This window comes from Podarcis gaigeae (assembly GCF_964106915.1).
Source record: "Podarcis gaigeae genome assembly, chromosome: 1".
In the NCBI taxonomy this organism is placed as follows: domain Eukaryota; kingdom Metazoa; phylum Chordata; class Lepidosauria; order Squamata; family Lacertidae; genus Podarcis; species Podarcis gaigeae.
The window spans coordinates 74,029,962-74,051,411 of record NC_139678.1 but is presented as its reverse complement, the minus strand read 5'-3'; the positions used below and the strand labels follow the sequence as shown (position 1 = coordinate 74,051,411).

Sequence of the window (21,450 nt, the reverse complement as noted above, 5' to 3'; positions counted from 1 at the left end):
TACTACATGCAGGTCACTATTGAATTGGAGCAAGTAGAACCACTGGGTTGAATCCAGACTTAAAAACCTGAAATTAGTTCTCACTGAAATCAGTTGGGCAAGCTTTTCTTCTTTCTAATTATTTCATGTGATTTAAGGCATTTATATACCACTTAATCATTACTGTTTCTAAATGATGTACATAGGGATAAATCATACAAATAGAAAGTCACAATCAAACCTTAAAATGCCTGCTGGAATCAGAAAGTACCATATTTTTCCATGTATAACATGCCCCCATGTATAAGACACCCCTATTTTGGGGTACTCCAAATTGAGAAAATGGGGGGAGATTGTATCCGTGTATAAGATGACCCACAATTTTGAACATAATTTTTAAATAAAAAAAACCTAGTCTTATAAACAGAAAAGTACGGTATTTAAATGCCTGAAGTTTAGCTAGGAGAGTGCCTGTCTAATCTCAGATGGTAATTAGCCACCACTTGAATCCTGTTGATTTCTGTGGGCAACTAACCTAGTCTGGATTCAACCCATTGACCTTCATTTTCTGTACAAAGAGCCCCTACTGGAGAATTTGCAAGAGGAGAGGGCTGTATCTTTGTCACCCTCAGCGAATACATTCTAATGTAACTTTGGGGAATATGTTGTGAATTTGGAGAGAAGTAAAAATGAAGCAATAATACTCTTTTTTTGTAGAGGCCCCTCCCTTCACATGTTCTCACTTGTCAATATCCTTGTGGCGTCCAGAACTGGACACAGTACTCCAGGTGTGGACTGACCAAGGCAGAATAGAGTGCTACTATTACTTCCCTTGATCTGGACAATAGACTTCTGTTGATACAGCCTAGAATAGCATCTGGTGTTGTGTGTTGGTTTTTTTGCTGCTGCATCACACTGTTACCTTGTGTTAAGCTGGTGGTCTACTAAGACCCCTAGATCCTTTCCACATGTACTACTGGCAAGCCAGGTATCCCTCTTCTTATATTTATGCAACTTGTTATTACTGCCTAAGTGTACATAGAACCTTACATTTAGGCCCAGTTCTCCAATCTCCAGCACCACAGTCGCCTTTCTCCTATGAGTTTTGGAGGTTTCAAAAGTCAAAGCTAGCCTGCTCTTTTCTTCTGATGGGAGTTTCACCATTGGCCTCAACAGGAATGGATCTTACTCTGGACTCTGAGAGAAAAAAACCTCTGCTTTACGTTTTATGGCTGTTAGAGGACTGAATGTGCATTTAGTATTGCTTTTCCGCAAATTGTTCTATCTCCCTGACACACACAAAAGGAGCAGGGTGACTGTGGTGTTGGAAAGAGGGAATCTTTTGGTAATAGTATAACCTCAAGGGTGAATGAGAGAACATGGTACAATTTTCTTTTTGTCTTGAATCCAAGCACTGGCTGAAACAGCTCATCATAATTAGAAGCTTCTCAGCAGCTGTGGATAACCTTGAAGGTTGCACTGGGTCCCTTTTATTGCCATTGGCTCTCCGCTGCATTGTAAATAATGTCTCATTAAAAAATGAAAAGCTTTGTCTTCCAGAATTAACTTTATAAAAAGGTTACACTCTACATCCTGAAATGTATCTCTGGCTGAACCTCTGTCCTCCCCTACATTAAAAAAAAAAAAATCTGAGGAATTTGTCAAAAGCTTTTAGTAGAATTGATGTATTCAGCTTAGCTGTTTCGGTTTTCTGAAAACTAGTAAGCACTCATGCTTAATGACAATGATGTTTCTGGAGGGAAAAATCAGAAAGAGATTGAAATTAGAGTGAAGAGGAAATATTTGTTCAGGGGGGAAGTGCAAGTCTGCAAGGGCTAAATACATGTTGAAACATGTTGTTAGTGAGTCACTGCACTCGTTGCCACTTGCTTGCAGTTAATAAAAAGGTTTAATAGTCCTGTAGATTTTCAAGCTCTCCTTTCTTTTAAAGGAGATTAAAATATTGCTTTTAAAGTACAAAATCAAGAAGCATGAGTACTATTATATATAGTTGCATTCTCCAAATTTCATAGCCCTTTCTTTAGCTTTTCAAAGGAAGATGCCTGCCCTCTGAAATGATGTACTGCAGACATCTGTCAGTTAGACATGGGGCTGGGAGGATTGTTTATGGTTTTGTGAGAACTGCTAAAGAGTTGGCTGAGGAACTGCCTTCTTAACTTTTCCTTCTCTGCAAAGTTTTCTCTCCTGTTAGCCTTGTCTGCTTATGCCAAGCCACTTCAGCACTGGGCAGTCAGTTTCTGTCTGAACTTTGATTAGTGTGTTTCTACTTTCAGAATTGCTTGAACATTTTGTGATTCAAGGTGACTAATGCAGAACAGAAGTAATACACTATAGCTTACATAGTCTCTGTTCATGTTGAACCAAACTATGGCATGCTGGCTAGATCTTCCTATTTGGAGGGGATTTTATTTGGGAACTAAAAAGGTGATGGAAATCTGGTGCCTCAACATGGGCATGCAAATTTGTCTGCAGGATTCCAACTCCAGCATTCTACCATCTTTACCTGAAAAAGGAGGGTTCCTAAACTTGGCTTTGAGGGGGTCAGGAGAGCAGTGCGTGGGTGGAGGAGAGAGTGGATCATTCCACATGGAAGTTGAAATGCTCGTACAGACAGAGCAGGGCTGGTTTATTCATTCATCAAATTTGTATACTGCCTTCAGCCACAGATCTCGGGGCAGTTCACAACATAAAAACACAGTATAAAAACATGTTGACTTCTACCCATAGTGTCCCCCTTTTAAAAAGTGTGCTTGCAGCACCCATTACTAGAGACATTTAGTAGTAAGTGTTGCCTCAGTTGTTGTTTTTAAGTATTGCTTTGGTGCTTTTCCTTATTCTTCCATGGATTTCCAAGTCTGCCTACATACCATCATAACATATGGCTACAGTTATATGATTATGATTTCAGGGAACTTTTTTTTTCATGAAGAGGAAAACATCTGGGTTGGAGAATACTGTAAAATGAAAACGTTTCTGCTCTGTAACTGACCATAGTATTAAAGGGGGCTAAAATAATAATAATTTTAAATATGTAAGGGAGATTTTTAAAGCAGTTTTGTAAAAACCTTTTACTGCTAAAGCTTTTGGAACCCCTATAAACTGATGAGTTGCCCTGAACCTGAGGGGTGGCCAACATGGTACCCTCCAGACGTTGATGGACTACAACTCCCATCAGCCCCAGCCAGCATGGCCAGTAGGGCGGTTCATAAAAAACTTTGTTTTGAAAATGCCTGCTCCAAAGGTCTTATCTTACTACACATGGGATTATATAGCTATATATGAAATTTCATGCATATAAGTTAATATCTTGACCCTCCTCCACGAAAATAGCTGTTTACTTGGCCATTTTCCTATGTCGTAAAGGCTGAAATTTCAATTCAGTGGAGCAGGGTCAAGATATTAACTGATATGCATGAAATTTCAGATATAGCTATATAATCCCCAGTGTAGTAAGTCAAGACCTTTGGAGGAGGCATTTTTTAAAAAAAAGTTTTCTTAATCAACCGCCCTAATGGCTAGTGGTCAGGGAAGATGGGAGTTCAAATCTCCAAAATCTGGAGGGCACCAGGTAATACTCCCAAAGTATTTCAAACAGTTAAATTACACATACAAAACATTAGCAGTACAATATCAAAGCAGTGAAATACCAATTTAACTTTTAAAATTCAAGTATGCTATTATGGATAACTAATATAACATATATGGGACATGGGTGGTGCTGTGGCTTAAACCACAGAGCCTAGGACTTGCTGCTCAGAAGATCGGCGGTTTGAATCCCCGAGACAGGGTGAGCTCCCATCTTTCGGTCCCAGCTCCTGCCAACCTAGCAGTTCGAAAGCACGTCAAAGTGCAAATAGCTAAATAGGTACCGCTCTGGCAGGAAGGTAAACGGCATTTCCGTGTGCTGCTCTGGTTTGCCAGAAGTGGCTTAGTCATGCTGGCCAGATGACCTGGAAGCTGTACACTGGCTCCCTCGGCCAATAAAGTGAGATGAGCACCGCAACCCCAGAGTCGGCCACGACTGGACCTAATGGTCAGGGGTCCCTTTACCTTTACCTTTAATATAACATATAGTTAATTAGCTGTCTTGATTCAAAATCCGGGCTGCTGCAAGATTCTAGAAACACTCAGAATTTGGCAGTCTGTAGGTCTTGGCATATGCAGGCTTTGGCATTAGCACAAGCCAAGACATAGATGCCTCCTCTGCACCTGTTGTGGTTTGCATAGTACAAATCAGGCTCATTCCAACCTGCACATTGAACCTCATTCCAACCTGCACATTGAACCTCTGAGCCTCCAGGTACCCCTCTGCGCACAACACCTCCAAGCTTATGCGGCACCATGGGAACTTCTAAGTTCCGTCAGCATTCAACACCCTTTCAGAAGGGATAGTTCTAGTTAGAGTTGGATTAAAATATGGAGTTTAATGTGTCTTTAATGAGGGATCACTTAATTGTAATGATCTCAGCCCTACCACAAATGGGTTTCTTTTGTCATATTCTTTTTTACAAGCTGCCAGATACTAGTGTCATCTGAACAACTTTACTCTTGTTGTTTGCTTGGAGGAGTCTGCATTACTTTCCAGAGATTAATCCAGCTGGGGAATGTTGTATGTTCAGCTCAGTGTTAACACAACAAATGATGAACTCACACATGCTTTCAAATAAACTGGCATAAAGCCACAGTAATTAATGTCACTTGACCTACGTCTGTCAAGTCCACACAGTAAGTCACACAGCAACTATGAGTGGTGGTAGCAAAACTGTTTATTTAAGCCCAGAACTACCCCAGTCATGTATGAAGTAGGATAGTGTCCCCTTTTTGTATGTGCTGGCCTGGGACTCGGGATCGGACTCGGAGTCCACACCAGATCCTTTGCCCCAGGCGGCATCTGAACCTAGTCTGGGGCCTGATTCTGAAGAGCCCCAGGCTGCACAGGTTCCCCTGCCTGAGCCTGCCCTGGCTCCAGATGTGGGGATTACCTTGTTGCCTTCAGCTGGCCCATCACTTACAGCTGCTCCACTACCAGTTGGGTCAGGAGAGGCTGAGGCGGCCTCTGGGTCTAGTAACCCGCTGACATATCCCGAGCTACAGAGACTGAGGTCTGAGAGAAGGAGAGACCTTAGTTCTCGCAGGAGGAGTGCTCGCCTTCGGGCGAGACAGGGAGGTGAGTCACCAGGGGATCAGGACCGGCCATTACTCCGACAGAGATAAAAGGCTGCTAGACCCCACCCCACGTTGCGGGAGCAACATTGCTGTTTGCCAGAACCTGCCTGTGATCCTGTGATTGACCTTGCCTGGTTTCCTGTCTCATGTCCTGCTTTGGCCCTGTTGGACTGACTCCCCGCAGAACCCTTGGATTCGGGACCCGACCTGGACTGCGTTACCCCTGGGCCCAGCATATTGTAGGGTGGAAGTGAACAGGTGGCGAGTGGTAGTTGCTTCTCCATCAGCAGCTTTCTGCCCTTTACTCTGTTCCCCGGAGCACTTTCCTCATCAACTCTTGATTCCAGAAGCTTGGTTGGGAGAGAGAAAATAGTCAAGATGAGACTTTGAAAAGTAAGTGGTGAAGGCAAATAGTGATCTCCACCCTCAGGATGGGTCTACCACTATTGTGTTTTCTTTGAAGCTCTGATTGGTTGAGGACAAGGAGCTAAGACTAGTGAAAGGAAAATGTAGATAAGGATAGCTTAGGCAGTAGAGCATGGAACTCTCAATCTCATAGTTGTGGGTTAAAGCCCCATGCTGTGCAAAATATTCCTGCTTTGCAGGAGGTTGGACCAGATGACCATTGTGGTCCCTTCCAACTCTGCAATTACATGATTCTGTGATTCTAAGGCACATTAGAGACCAGGCAATGGAGGCAAAAAGAATGCTGGCTGGTACCCCATAGCATCCCCATATGTTTTGTCATTGAGGCCACTCTGACCAACTTGATATACACACTCAGTGATAGCAACTTGATTGAGGGATTTGACTGATACTGGCTGATTTTAAAATGTTGGTTTAGGAACCTTATACCACACTTTTAATGACATATTTTTGTTTCAGGCACATGCCTGTCTGACATGTGGTCACTATAGTTAATGGGCTTTTGTTTGTACAGTGTACAGTTTGTTCATGGGTCCTGCAAGCAGCTTTTTACCCTGAGGGCTATCAGTCAGGCTATTTTGTTCATGTTTTTATTATCAATAGCTGAAAGGATCGAGCAATAACAGTGCCATTGTCCTGTGGAAGCACTTTATGCATCCATCTGGACAGATTTGGCAGGTGTGGCTGAGTATTCCACTTTGTGGTGGAAAATCGAGCATGCGAGGCCACTTTCCATAAGTTGGATTTGTTAGCATGAGTTTAAATGGGGGCTGTCTTTGCTGGCAAGAGGCAAATAGCCCCTGCTGAATGTCCAAGGTACTTCCATCCTCTCTGCTTTCTGCTGAAAATTCCAACCTGGAGGCAAGCGATAATTTTATGGAAGCCGAAAGTGGTTTGAGAGGCTGCACGTCCCATGGTGTGCACGGACACATATTCTCACGCATACCTTTTTGTGCCATTTTCACCTATAGTCAAACAAGTTAAGGAGTTTGCTTTAAAACAAACAAACAAGCCTTGCCAAACCTGTTTAGCAAAGTCAAGAGCGGGATCAGTGTACGCGCCATAAGCAGTGATCCCTCTTTCAAGCTGCCTGTTAAATCTTTTCAGCAGCCTGCATCTGTAGGTCTCATAGCCTTAATTATTTTAGAAAAAAGACTGCAGAGATTGCATTGTAATGTATTGTTGGGTCCTCAGGGAGTTCTTCCAGCAGTGAAGATGAGGTCAGACAACTGGGTGGTGGGGTGTGTGTGTGAGAGAGAGAGGGGGAGGGAGAGAGAGCACAATGAAGGTGGATAAAGGTGCATGGACTATCCAAGACCATTCCTTTCCATGGAGCTCGTTCCTTCCTTTTTTATTTGTCAGACATTTTTAATAGTATTAATATCCAAGGGGCAAGAATAAGGATAATAAAAAGAATTTGCCACACATGGCTTTGCTTCAAAGGAAGGCTAAGAAGGCATGGAGTGTCGAGGTCCTGTTCTGCAAATAGTGAAGCCATGTTCAAGTATACAGAAGATCCTTGATGTGATTATTAATTTTCGGGGGAGTGGGTGGTTCATGAAGAAAATGGCACAAGTAGGACTGGCATTGCCTCCACTCTTACACTATAGTCCACACTTTTCTCCCAGCTTGGCACCAAGCATGGCACAGTATGGCCATACCCTCGGGGGGGTCCACAAATTGTGTTTGGATTTCCTGGCCAGTCACTGTTTGCCCTCTCTGCCTGTTCCTTTCACTGCCCCTCCCCAAGTTCAAGAGGAGGAAGGGGTTTTACTTATTTGCACTGTGGTATGAAGATGGCAGGATAAAGCAAGAGTCCTCTTATGCTGTTTCTCATCGTCCTCAAACTGCTGTGCAAGTGACAGGAGACTCAAAGCCCAAAGAGCTTGAGCGAGAGGCAGAGTTTTGTTTCACCAGTGCAGAGATTTACATAAGGAAAGAGGGGGGGTGGGGGCTCATACTATTATTGTGGGATCTTGTGTTCTTGCTGCTTATTTTCTGGAATATAGTGATAGGTGCCTTTGCTTCATAATTTTTTATTTTTATTGTAAAAGAACACCTTTTTAAATTAAGTTAAGTTCTCAGATAATTTAACTTGCTAAGAAAGATGCTGGTGACTTTTTGTTATATATAAGAGCTGTTGTGAAGTCTGAAATTGGCAGGCACTACTTTCATTTTGCTGCTAGGAAAAGATCTGTATTGTGCGTCCTGCGTTACCTCTTCCAGATTGTAACTAGATACATTTTGTGTTGTGTTACATTTCAGGCAGCTGTTCTTGATGTACAGCCAAAAAGTACATGCTCATATGCTTAACAGCTAGACAGAAATGGGACTTGCACTGAGCCTGGCTGCCTTTGCTTCACACAGAAGAATTAACCACATTAACTGTTTCAGCATGAAAAGTAGCTTTCTGATAGTTGTAAATATTTTGTTACTTACTGTTCAGAGAAATTTGGGTTTAGCATAGCATTGAAGGGCATTATTTCATAGGAATAAGGTTCAACAGCATTGAAGGGCATTATTTCATAGGAATTTTGCAGTCTTTTCTTCCGCTTGCAGATGGCTTGTACACTAGTAATCTGGCTTTCCTTCTCTGAAGACCCCCATCTATCACCTTTTGGAAGGATGGCTAGATTTAAACTCTTCTTTTCTTTTAACTTTATAGCTGCAGCGTACCTTTCCTTTCCTCCTGCAGATCCTTACAGTGCAAATGTTTGGCCTGCTACAGAAACCACGGAGGGAAAGTAAAACCATTTCCCTGCCAAAATTGTGAGAGCTGGCTCTGTACAGAGCTGCTACCATCAAAAGAACTGGAGGAGAGGCAGGGGAGTACACTTGATAGGCTGCGAAAATCTCCCAAGTGGAAATGCAGCACTGGGATCCATCAGTGTGCCAGATATTTGGGCTCTTTGGGAGCTCCTGCCCCACCTGGCAATATCAAGGCCCTATTGTTTCTCTTTTAATTTTGGGTGAGGGTGTGCCCAGATTTTCAGGCTGGCAGAAGCTGTGCACCCTGCTCCCCCCACACCAGGGCCTAACACCCAGCAAAAAAAAACTGTCTGCTACTGCATACCTTTCCCTTTCAGCTGGAGTGAAGTACTCAGAGCAGGGGTAGGCAACCTAAGTCCCGGGGGCTGGATGCGGCCCAATCGCCTCCTCAATCCAGCCCGTGGACGGTCCGGGAATCAGCATGTTTTTACATGAGTAGAATGTTTCCTTTTATTTAAAGTGCATCTCTGGGTTATTTGTGGGCATAAGAATTCATTCTTTTTCCTCTTCAAAATATAGTCCGGCCCCCCACAAGGTCTGAGGGACAGTGGACTGGCCCAGGACCGAAAAAGGTTGCTGACCCCTGACTCAGAGCAAACAAACAAAAAAGCCCTCCCGCCTCTGCTGGCTGGTTAAGCCTTTCTTGAAACGCATAGGTTTAGTGTTGTTGGGTTTTTTAATCCAAAATTATTTTCTGGTGCTTTACTTTTAATGACAGCAGTCTTGTTCTCATTTGTCTTTTTCTTCATCTGGAGTACACTGAATGGAAGTTAGTGCAGTATTTTCAGGGCTGCAAGCTTGGATCCCCTCTAGGCTCCCAAGCTATCGTTCTGTTGAAATGTATTTCAGAATCTGTTTTTAATGCTGCAGCTCGGCCCTGGAACTGTTACAGCAGCCTTCTTTTATTTTATGTTGTGAACCACCCTAAGATCTATACAAATTTTAATAATAATAATAATAATAATAATAATTGCTCAGAAGTAAGCCCCACTGTGTTCAAGGGGCATAAAAACGTAAAGGACCCCTGACAGTTCAGTCCCGTCACAAACAATTCTGGGCTTGCAGCGCTCATCTCGCTTTACTGGCCGAAGGAACCGGTATTTGTCTGCAGACAGTTTTTTAGGGTCATGTGGCCAGCATGACTAAGCCGCTTCTGGTGAAACCAGAGCAGCACACAGAAATGTCGTTTGCCTTCCCGAAGTGGTACCTATTTATCTACTTGCACTTTGACGTGCTTTTGAATTGCTAGGTTGGCAGGAGCAGGGACCAAACAGTGGGAGCTCACCCCGTCACGGGGATTCGAACCACCGACCTTCTGATTGGCAAGGCCTAGGCTCTGTGATTTAGACCACATTGCCACTCATGTCAAGGGGCATAGTGCCTATCAAATGCATTTAAAATTGCAGTACAAAGATTAAATTCAATGGGACTTAACTTCTGCACTCTGTGCAAATAAGCATATAGTTAAGAACTGAAAATTGTGTTTTGTTTTGTTTTTGCAATGGGATTTAGGCATGTTTCATTTTGTATGAAAGCTCTTGCTTCCCATTTCCATCTTTGAAGAAAAATGCTCCATTCATGTAACAGGGTTTCGTATGCCACATGCGGAGTATTCCTTGCCTCGTGGAACAGGGAAAGTTCTGCACACACTCTCCATTAGTACCACTGGATTATGTTCAACATTCGCAAGATAAGTTACTTCAAGTGATATGAAGTATCAAGTGATTACTTTTAGTCTCTGGGCCTGCAATCCTATGTATATTTACTTGGAAGAAGGGCCCACTAAATTCTGTATGACATCTGAATAAATATGCATAGGATCAGACCTTAAATCCTATAATTGCCATTAAAATTCACCTTAGTATCTTTATTTTAAATATTGCAGGGGAGTACAGTTTCAAAACACAAACATTCACCACTCTCTTTACAGTGGTACCTCAGGTTAAGAACCTAATTCGTTCTGGAGGTCCGTTCTTAACCTGAAACTGTTCTTAACCTGAAGCACCACTTTAGCTAATGGGGCCTCCTGCTGCCGTCACACGATTTCTGTTCTCATCCTGAAGCAAAGTTCTTAACCTGAGTTACTATTTCTAGGTTAGCGGAGTCTGTAACCTGAAGCGTCTGTAACCCAAGGTACCACTGTACTTCCTGGCATTGCCACAGGAAAAGCTCAGGTCATGGCCAGGGCATGTTTTTCTCCAAGGAACACACGGCAAATCATATCTTTTTAAAAAAGGAAATGTTATGAGACACATAGTTAATTAAATTGGATTAGCCATGCAGCGGCTCTTTACTCACTGATTTACTTTGCTGTATTGCTCGTGGTTGAGAGAAGGCAGGCTGGTGTAGAAAAATATCAGTCTATGAAACCCCCCAAAAAAGGGGGGGGGAGAATGTGGTATTTCTTTCTATTTAGATGGGCAATTCTAAAGGAGGTCTAGATTTTATGAGAAATTATCCAGCATACTTGTCTATGTCTACTTTCTGGGAGTGTTTGTGAGGCGGGCATGAGACCAAGAGAGATGTATTTTTCAGGTGGCCAGTACCTCCACATTTTAAGCATTCCTGTTGCAAGTGTTAGGCCACATTCATGCCACACATTTAAAGCACTATGAGACCACTATAAGCCGCTATGGCTTTCCCGCAAAGAGTTCTGAGAGCTGCAGTTTGTTAAGGGTGCTGAGAGAAGACCCCTGTTTCCCTCCCAGAGCTATTATTTCCAGAGTTCCCTGTGAAGAGGCATTGGTTGTTAAATCACTCTGGATTCTTAGGGAAGGTACTGCCAGTCCCATCTTTCCCAGGGCACCATGCTTCATATAAAAGAACTGCAAGCAGAATTTATCTCTTGGCATATATGGTAAACTAAGCAGAGTAACCACTGTATATTTCTGAGGTTCTCCTATTAGAAACATATTCTTCTGTTTGGTTTGAATTTGGCCTTATGAGCATTCACGAAAGTCTGTTATCCTTGGTTGTATAACTTGCTACAGGGGAAGTCGCAAATACGTTCCCCCAGATCAGGGGTCGGCAACCTGCGGCTCCGGAGCCGCATGCGGCTCTTTAACGCCTTTGCCGCGGCTCCGGGGTGGAGGCGAGGGGAGGAGGCGCATTTTCCTTTGTTCCCGCCCCAAGCCTCGCGCGCCCTACGGGAGCTCCTGCCGGGCGCGCAAGGCTTGCAGACACTCGCCCGAAGCACGGGGAGCCCTCCGGAGGGCTCCGCGTGCTTCGGGCGGCAGGCTGCCGCCCCAAGCCTCGCGCGCCCGACGGGAGCTCCTGCCGGGCGCGCAAGGCTTGCAGACACTCGCCCGAAGCACAGGGAGCCCTCCGGAGGGCTCCCTGTGCTTCGGGCGGCAGGCTGCCGCCCCAAGCCTCGCGCGCCCGACGGGAGCTCCTGCCGGGCGCGCAAGGCTTGCAGACACTCGCCCGAAGCACGGGGAGCCCTCCGGAGGGCTCCGCGTGCTTCGGGCGGCAGGCTGCCGCCCCAAGCCTCGCGCGCCCGACGGGAGCTCCTGCCGGGCGCGCAAGGCTTGCAGACACTCGCCCGAAGCACGGGGAGCCCTCCGGAGGGCTCCCTGTGCTTCGGGCAACAGGCTGCCGCCCCAAGCCTCGCGCGCCCGACGGGAGCTCCTGCCTGGCGCGCAAGGCTTGCAGACACTCGCCCGAAGCACGGGGAGCCCTCCGGAGGGCTCCCTGTGCTTCGGGCAACAGGCTGCCGCCCCAAGCCTTGCGCGCCCGACGGGAGCTCCTGCCGGGCGCGCAAGGCTTGCAGACACTCGCCCGAAGCACGGGGAGCCCTCCGGAGGGCTCCGCGTGCTTCGGGCGGCAGGCTGCCGCCCCAAGCCTCGCGCGCCCAACGGGAGCTCCTGCCGGGCGCGCAAGGCTTGCAGACACTCGCCCGAAGCACGGGGAGCCCTCCGGAGGGCTCCGCGTGCTTCGGGCGGCAGGCTGCCGCCCCAAGCCTCGCGCGCCCGACGGGAGCTCCTGCCGGGCGCGCAAGGCTTGCAGACACTCGCCCGAAGCACGGGGAGCCCTCTGGAGGGCTCCCTGTGCTTCGGGCAACAGGCTGCCGCCCCAAGCCTCGCGCGCCCGACGAGGGCTCCTGCCAGGTGCGCAAGGCTTGCAGACACTCGCCCGAAGCACGGGGAGCCCTCCGGAGGGCTCCGCGTGCTTCGGGCGGCAGGCTGCCGCCCCAAGCCTCGCGCGCCCGACGGGAGCTCCTGCCAGGTGCGCAAGGCTTGCAGACACTCGCCCGAAGCACGGGGAGCCCTCCGGAGGGCTCCCTGTGCTTCGGGCAACAGGCTGCCGCCCCAACAGGCTGCCGCTGGCTGATTTGCTGCTATTGCTTTGCAATTTGCAGCTACTGTTTTGAAGGGGAGTGAAGAACACACACTCAAAAAAAGGTAACTTGTTAATATAACGTTTATTTCTATGAGGAGGAGTAATTCTGAGGGGTCAAACAAAAAATAATTAAAAAGTGTCAAAAAAGTTATTTTTATAATGACGAGGATAACATTGGGCTAAGAAACAATGTATGCAGTGTTATATTTGTTTTAAATGTCGCAATGGTTTTGCGGCTCCCAGTTGTTGTTTTTTCTTCGGAAACGGGTCCAAGTGGCTCTTTTTGTCTTAAAGGTTGCAGACCCCTGCCCCAGATGATCTGCTGATTGTACCCTCTTCCTAGATGAAGGACAGCCAGTATCTGGAAAACAACAGATCTGCTGTTGAAAAGATCTTCCTCGGTCCATGGCAGGGATGGAAACCTCTGACCCATGGCTCATCCTTGGCCCACCAGGTCTCTCCATTTGGCCCATGAGGTTCAAAACAAAAATCAAAAAACGACACCCACCTGCTCAACACTATCTGGAGCCAATAGTGAATAATCACTATGGCTTTGTTTTGAGCTTTGTTGGGCCCACAGAAAGTAATCTGCGGATACAGGTTTTTAACTTATATCCTGAAGTACATGTTTACTGTCTTGTATTTTTTTAAAAAAATAATATTTATTGAAGTTTCCATTAAGAACATATAAGAACAAAACAACAAGAATAAAAACAAACATAAACAAAAACAACAAGTATAATTTCAAACCTTATTTTCTCAACCTACTTTCCCCGACTCCCTCATACCTCCCCGTTCTGTATTCTATTTTCATTATCCAGTCAGTAAATCCATTCCCTTATTTACCCAAGTTTTTTGACAATTCCATTCCTTTTCTTAATTAGCATCTCTGAACACCGTATTATTTTCCAACCCATGTCTTTCTAACCTTCATTAATTTTATAATACTTATCAAGATAATCTTTAAATTTCTTCCAATCTTCTTCCACTGTCTCTTTCTCCTGGTCTTGGATTCTGCCCGTCATCTCTGCCAGTCCCATGTAGTCTATCATTTTCATCTGCCATTCTTCCAAGGTGGGTAGCTCTGGTGTCTTCCAATACTTTGCAGTAAGAATCCTTGCTGCTGTTGTAGCATACATAAACAAAGTTCTATCCTTCTTTAACACCACATGGCTGACCATGCCCAGGAGAAAGGCCTCTGGTTTCTTCAAGAAGGTATATTTAAATACCTTTTTCATTTCATTATATATCATTTCCCAGAAAGCTTTAATCCTTGGGCATGTCCACCAAAGGTGAAAGAATGTTCCTTCAGTTTCTTTGCATTTCCAACATTTATTATCGGGCAAATGATAGATTTTTGCCAGTTTGGCTGGGGTCATGTACCACCTGTAGATCATTTTCATAATATTTTCTCTTAAGGCATTGCGGTGGTCCATAACTTTTCCCAGTCAACAAACAAAATGTTATGACCAATATCCTGTGCCCACTTAATCATTGCAGATTTAACAGTTTCATCTTGTGTGTTCCATTTCAACAGCAGATTATACATTCTTGACAAGTTCTTAGTATTGGGTTCTAACAGTTCAGTCTCTAACTTTGATTTTTCCACCTGGAAGCCAATTTTCCTATCCATCTTATAGACTTCCAACAATTGATAATAGTGAAGCCAATCTCGGACCTTACCTTTTAATTTCTCAAAACTCTGCAGTTTCAGTTTATCACCCTCCTGTTCCAAAGTTTCCCAATATTTCGGCCATGTACATTCCATATTTAGCTTTTTTTACTGCTTTGGCCTCCATAGGCGAAAGCCACCTTGGTGTTTTATTTTCCAGTAGATCTTTATATCTAATCCAAACATTGTACAGTGCCTTTCTGACAATATGACTTTTAAAACCTTTATGAGCCTTAACCTTGTCGTACCATAGATATGCATGCCACCCAAAAACATTATTAAAACCTTCCAAATCCAAAATATCTGTGTTCTCAAGACACAGCCAATCCTTCAACCAGCAGAAAGCTGCTGATTCATAATAAAGTTTCAAGTCTGGCAGGGCAAATCCTCCTCTTTCCTTTGCATCCGTTAAAATCTTAAATTTTATTCTGGGTTTTTTGCCCTGCCAAATAAATTTAGAAATATCACGCTGCCATCCCTTGAAACACTCCATCTTATCAATAATTTGCAGTGTTTGGAATAAAAATAACATTTTAGGCAATACATTCATCTTGATAGCTGCAATTCTACCTGACAAGGAAAGCTTCAAGTTTGACCAAATTTCCAAATCTTTTTTCACCTGGTTCCAACATTTCTCATAGTTATCTTTAAATAGATTCATATTTTTAGCTGTCATATTGATCCCCAAATATTTTACACTCTTAACCACAGTTAAACCAGTTTCATTCTGGAACTTCTCCTTCTCCATTACTGTTAGATTTTTCTCTAATACCTTAGTCTTTAATTTATTTAATTTAAATCCTGCCACTTGACCAAACTCTTGAATTAGTTCCAAAACCCTTCTAGTGCTAGCTCCTGGCTCTTGTAATGTAAGTACCACATCATCTGCAAATGCTCTCAACTTATATTGTTTCGCTCCGACCTGAACCCCTTTAACCAGCTGGTCTTTCCTTATCATATTCAGCAAAACCTCCAGGACCAAAATAAATAGTAATGGGGAAATTGGGCACCCCTGATGTGTCCCTTTTTCTATCTTAAATTCTTCTGTAACCACGTTATTTACAATTAACTTCGCTTTTTGTTCAGAATATATTGTTTACTGTCTTGTATCTTGGCTATCATAAGGGAATCACAATAAATTGTTAGATCAGAGTCATGTCATGGGCCTTGTTGGTGTTCTTCACATTGTTAGCCTAGAAGTTCATCTAGGTTGCTTCTTCTGACATTATTTCCCTATGGTAATTTTGCACAGGCATTTCTTTCAATCCACATCTTTTCTAAGGCTGTGAAATCCATTCATGAGCCGCAGAAAATCCCAACAGTAGCCTGGCATAATCATTGATGCTGTCAAACAAATTTAATAAATAACTAACATTTAAAACAACAACAACTGCTGCACTTTACACAGGAGTCAGAAGAGTATTAGCACAGGGCCCAATTCATATAAGTGTAGAAGTGTGAGCTTCTCACTGTCCTTCTGCAGCTTGATGCATCACAGCAGCAAGACAAGATGCTCACGTACAATTTCTTCTAGTTTTCCTGAGTGAGAGGGCCAAAGACCATGCAGGAACTTTTCACTGGCTTGCATGTATTTTCCTTACTGTGTTGGTTTAGAGTATAATCCTGGTCTCTGTTTTGCAAAGGGGAGAGCAAATGAGGGAGTATGTTGGGTTGGCCTTCTCTTCCTTCTTTCCAACCCCTTCCCATTCAGCAAGTGTAGCATCTTTTGCTATGTGACAGGTGAGGACACCACCTACTTAGGTTGCTGGGTGCCTGGGGCTTCACCATTGCAGCTCTTTTGCTCAACATACTTGTTCCTGCTGCCACTTTGTATGTGGGTCATGGGATCGCATAGGATGTGGTTCCCGCATGGAGGAAAGGAGAATCTTCTTTTCCCCCCATCACTGTGTGCCTTCTGCAACAGTAGAATTGCACCCTTTAAGAATATATTTCAAATTTCAGTATGTTTTCTTCATGTGAAAAACTTGTATTTCTTAAAAGCATTTTAAGCCATTTTAACCAAGGTGGTCAGATTGGGAGACAGGGAGAGAACATCAGAATTTATAAACAATAGTTTAGCACTCTCAAAATTAGATTGACAGAGTATGGTAAAACTGACATTGTGCTTCCAGCTTATACCATGACTTAGTTCATCTTATGATGCTGTGAATGTAATCCTTTTTTTGGAAGCCTATCTGGAAAAATTGAACCTACTGTAGTACATCAGCTGTTTATAATCAAAGAAACATATGTTTAAAAGAGCTACAGGGCCTTTATAAACTATGTGTGCAAATTACCTTTGGAATTGGTTTATTGAGTTGTTGAGACCATTGCTTTGGGTAACTGTTCTGAAGCATTGTTATGAATTAATTGCAAACTTTTGATATGTTTAGTTTTGCTTAGGCCAGTTAATCAGATGTGCATGTAACTTAATGCAGCTAATGAGCCTGCAGGAATTAATGCTTAGTGTTGCCTTTCCTTTCCAAGTGAATATTGCTTCCAAAAATAAAACCGGACCTACTAATAAGATAGATAATGCTGTTTTTGTTATCCTAGCACTTCTCTGCATGTTCTGCCAAACCCTTGCCACGACATAATAATAATGCAATATTTGAACAGACAAGGAGGCAACTGAGAAAGGAATATGACCATCTCTCCTTAGGGAATTTAATATGCATATTGTATCATTGGCAAGGAGAATGCCAGTCCCTAATGTTTTTCTCTGTTTTGCTTCCATTCACATGCAATCAAATTGGTGCATTGCAAATTTAATTGCTGTCATTTAGAACATAGCTGCATACTAATTTAGCCAATTTACCAGCTAAAGAGAATTATCTGTGTACTGTATTACATGTGTGCGTGAGAATACATGGGCTCTGTTGGGAGTGGGGAAGGCAAGAGGTCTGTTCCGTGCTTGGCTATGTCATGTTTGCTTTCTTATATATGTACCGTATATCCCCTCTGGGAAAGGAGGATGTGCCATGCCAGAACCCCAGCTGTGACCATTTATATAGAGTGATAGCTTTCCCAGAATCGGGAAGATCTGGCATTAGGTCCTGGTCCCGAGCACATTTAGTATGTTCGAAAAGTGTCTGACACTGTGAACCTAAGTGCCTGGAGGTTAAGGTCTCTTAATTTCGGCAGAACTTGCCTCCAAGTACTGACTCCCCCTCCCCCATTCCTGGCATCCTTTTTATTTCTCTTTCCTTTTGACTCTCTGTCATTGCTTAACTTTATATTCTCATCTGAAGCTTGTTTTCATTCTCCTAAGATCTTGTTCTGCAACTTCTTAGCCTTGTACTTTCTTTCTCTTTTCTCCCCAGCAGGCACATTCCACATGATAGATTGCTGGTGGATTCAACCTTGTTTATATAAAAGCATTTCATAGCCCTGCCAGACAGCTGTGCTGGCAGGTCACTTTGAAAGACCATTCATGTGTATTGCAAGTGAAGCCTTGGATCCGGGTGGCACTCCTGCCATCTGGAACGGGCCCGAAATTAAATAATTGCATGTGTTTCTTGAAAGGTGGTAGAATTTACTTTTATCTGCACCTTCTCTTTTCCAGTTACCAAGTTTCCAAAAGAAAGAAATACCAGAACTTCCAGCTTTGCAAACATTTGGGAACAAAGACTTTACTCTCCAACTGCTTACGTGGCAGCATATTCTTGAGCTGAAATGTAGATTTATTTACTCAAGGCCAGAAGAAAAGAGCTGAGCAAGGGCTTCTCTAAGGGGCATTGTATCTAATATCAAAAACATAAGCTAACACTGGTTTATTTACGTAAATGCTACAGCATGTCATATAAATGAAAGTTAGCATTTCATATTTTAGGCACAGCCTCTTGTCTGTATCATGTGGTGTTTTAAAGTAAGTCTTAAAAAAAAAATTCAACCCCTCAGCAGGATCACTCTTAGCAGCAGCTAATATTGTGCAAAGATCAAAAGGTTTGAGTCGGGGTTTAGATTATTTTGAATGTGGAGTTGGGGGGGTTACTGTTTCTTTTTTAAGAACCTTGCACATTGACATAAGGGCTGCATAAAACCAAACAGATTATTTTGTGTATGCTGCATCTGTAGGTTACTGGGACATTATCACATAGTTAGTTTTGCAACCTTTTAAAAACATTTTGAAGTTAACATGAGAATCAAAATTTGTGTCTTAACAAAGCCATTGCATCCATTTCTCCCCTCCCACTGCACTGTCCATTTTGGTGCAGGGTGTGTGTGTGTGTGTGTGTGTGTATATATATATATATATATATATATATATATATATATATATATTGTTGTTTTACTGCAATGCTGGATGGTTTGTGTCCAATGGGATGCATTCAGTCTACCAAAGCACTCCTTGGGAAAGTTTTATTATCTTTTCCACCCCAACAAATGGTCTCAAAGTAGCTTATCCCACAGCAGTTGCATGCACCAGAGCAAAGAGTTTTGTAGGCAGGATCAGTTCAAGACCCATGTTTCAGAGAGTCCTTGGGCAAACTGCCCAAGATAGAGCCTTGTTCAGTGCACCACTCTCATCCTTGTATTTTCATTGGAAGATACATTAGTCACTTTCATAATTGGAACCCGTGACTCTGTTGCAAAGAGGACAGTGTGCACGTGCAAAGTGTTTCTAGTGGTTTTCCTTCTGGCGGAAGGTGCGGGCGAATCCAGTGATGAGCAATGGTTGATGTTGTTGGCACCTAGTGGCCAAAAGGTGGTGCTTGAGGAAAGTTGGAACTGAGCAGGCTCGAGGCCAGACTGAAAACTATGTAACAGAAACAAATAAATAAAACTAGTTGTTGTTCATCTTACTGGTGTGGCCCTAAATACATTATACAGTCATACCTTGGAAGTCGAACAGAATCCATTCCGGAAGTCCGTTCGACTTCCAAAATGTTCGGAAACCAAGGTGTGGCTTCGGATTGGCTGCAAGATGCACGGGCGTTTGGGTTCCAAATAACATTCGCAAACCAGAACACTCACTTCCAGGTTTGCCGCGTTTGTGAGCCAAAACGTTCAACTCGCAAGGCATTTGGGATCCAAGGTACGACTATTTGCCCTTTCCTCCCCACTTAACAGGCTGCCAAAGGAGGTATAGAGATTTGAACTGGCAGAGGGCTTTCCCCCTTCCTTTTCTCATCACTTCATTCATCTGGCTTTCCCCCTTCACGTATCTCTTTTTCTTCCTCTGGGCTCTCCCTATCCACAAGATGGGAGTCTCCAGCGTGACTGCTGTGGGCACCATGGCACCTTTAGACACCACCTTTGCTACCCACCTGAGCCCCCTGCCCCTCTCAGTTTTATTTTTCTTAAATATAAATTCGGCGAAAGAAATTAGGCCAAAGGCTGCATGAAATTAAGCCAAGGGTCACAAGCAGCCCCCAGCTGCAGTTTGCCCATCCATGACCTGCTACCTCCCTGAGTGTTGCTCTCATGGGTTCCCACCCTGTAGCAAGGTTCTGTGGTGATGCTTGATCTATCCGTAGTGTCATAGGGAGTGGGGTCTGAGAGAACCCTCTTCCCCCTGCACAATTCATGTTGAATTCTGTGCATGGCAATTTTGATCCCAACATATGCCTCTAGAAGTAAAAAGGTTTAAGGGAGCTCTTTTTATATTTTTATTTTTCAACCAAAATAAGTTTGGAGCTCTTTGAAAGACCTGCACATTACCGGGAATAGAATTCCGCACATGTTCTGTGACTGAATATCCAGCAGTGAATCTTGAGGAGAGTGAAGGGGGAGGGAGTATTATTTTACTACCTGAAGCAAAACAGGGGTTCTCTGTTAATACATCAGAATTAATTCCACCCCTTGAAAATCCAGATTTCAGATAATTTAAGCTGTCCCTGGGGCTTTCTAAGGACTTGGCCTTTTTGTACCATGTGTTTACAAGAATAAATACTGTCAACAGAGCTATATTTTTTTCATAAAGCTGAATATGTCAAGCAATAAACACTGGCCTAGTTTCTGAGAGAGCTCTATTTCGGTGACCTCGGCCAATTCTGGCTTCTTATCACAATGCAATTTTTCACATTTAACAGATCTTAAACAGAGTAATGTAATCTGTTTGACCTGTTTTGTGAATTAGAGCTTCTTCACATATTACAATTTAAAATGTATACAGTGGTACCTCAGGTTAAGTACTTAATTCGTTCCGGAGGTCCGTACTTAACCTGAAACTGTTCTTAACCTGAAGCACCACTTTAGCTAATGGGGCCTCCTGCTGCCGCCGCGCTGCCAGAGCCCGATTTCTGTTCTCATCCTGAAGCAAAGTTCTTAACCTGAAGCACTATTTCTGGATTAGCGGAGTCTGTAACCTGAAGCGTATGTAACCTGAAGTGTGTGTAACCTGAGGTACCACTGTATAATGTAAGTAGCCCATGTTTGAAAACTTGTGAATTTTATAGTATTGGCTGCAGCTCCCCGTCATGTATATAAACAGTGGCAAATATATTTATAATAGCATAATGTGTGAAGCAGCTCTCAGAATTATATCATTAGGTGTTCTGTGCATAAGGTGCTGTTTGCCTAATGGCTTAGTCCAGCAAAGCATTTTGGCTTCTTGTCAACATTCTATGTATGTGAGAGAATCTTTTGACTGTTAACTTCAGTGTACAGTGGTACCTCAGGTTACATACGCTTCAGGTTACAGACTCTGCTAACCCAGAAATATTACCTCGGGTTAAGAACTTTGCTTCAGGATGAGAACAGAAATCGCGCAGCGGCAGCGGGAGGCGCCATTAGCTAAAGTGGTACCTCAGGTTAAGAACGGACCTCCGGAACGAATTAAATACTTAACCAGAAGTACCACTGTATTGCTTATCCTCACCTTGACGTCCATTTGAGGCATCACATGAAATAGGCACATAGAAATTCACAACTCCCAGTCAAATCTAGATTGTTTCATTGATTTTTAAAAAATTGTATTAATATATTGTTCAGATTTCAAAAACTTTTATATAGTGCAAGGAAGAACGAGATAAGAAAAGCAGGGAGTGAGGGGGGAAAGCAGAAAAAGAAAGTGTATTTGTTAGAGGATTTCTGTTTTATCTGTGATCCTTGGCCACCAGCTTTATTTTGCTAGA

The 21,450-nt window shown here is 43.5% G+C and overlaps 2 protein-coding genes across 7 annotated transcripts in view; one reads left to right on the top strand and one right to left on the bottom strand.

Annotated features, from left to right (window-relative positions):
* KCNQ1 (potassium voltage-gated channel subfamily Q member 1) overlaps nucleotides 1-21,450 on the top strand; it is a 300,879-nt gene that overhangs the window by 131,956 nt on the left and 147,473 nt on the right. Inside the window, exon 15 of one of the 6 annotated variants that reach the window (XM_083720078.1) lies at nucleotides 17,937-18,368. The exons of the other annotated variants lie outside the window; for them this stretch is intronic. Coding sequence (XP_083576204.1) covers nucleotides 17,937-18,045 — 109 coding nt within the window. The 3' untranslated portion in view covers nucleotides 18,046-18,368. Of the gene's footprint in view, nucleotides 1-17,936; nucleotides 18,369-21,450 lie in introns of those variants that run through there. 6 annotated transcript variants of the gene reach the window in all.
* The window catches only part of TH (tyrosine hydroxylase), a 532,003-nt gene that overhangs the window by 452,430 nt on the left and 58,123 nt on the right, over nucleotides 1-21,450 (bottom strand). The window lies entirely within an intron of this gene.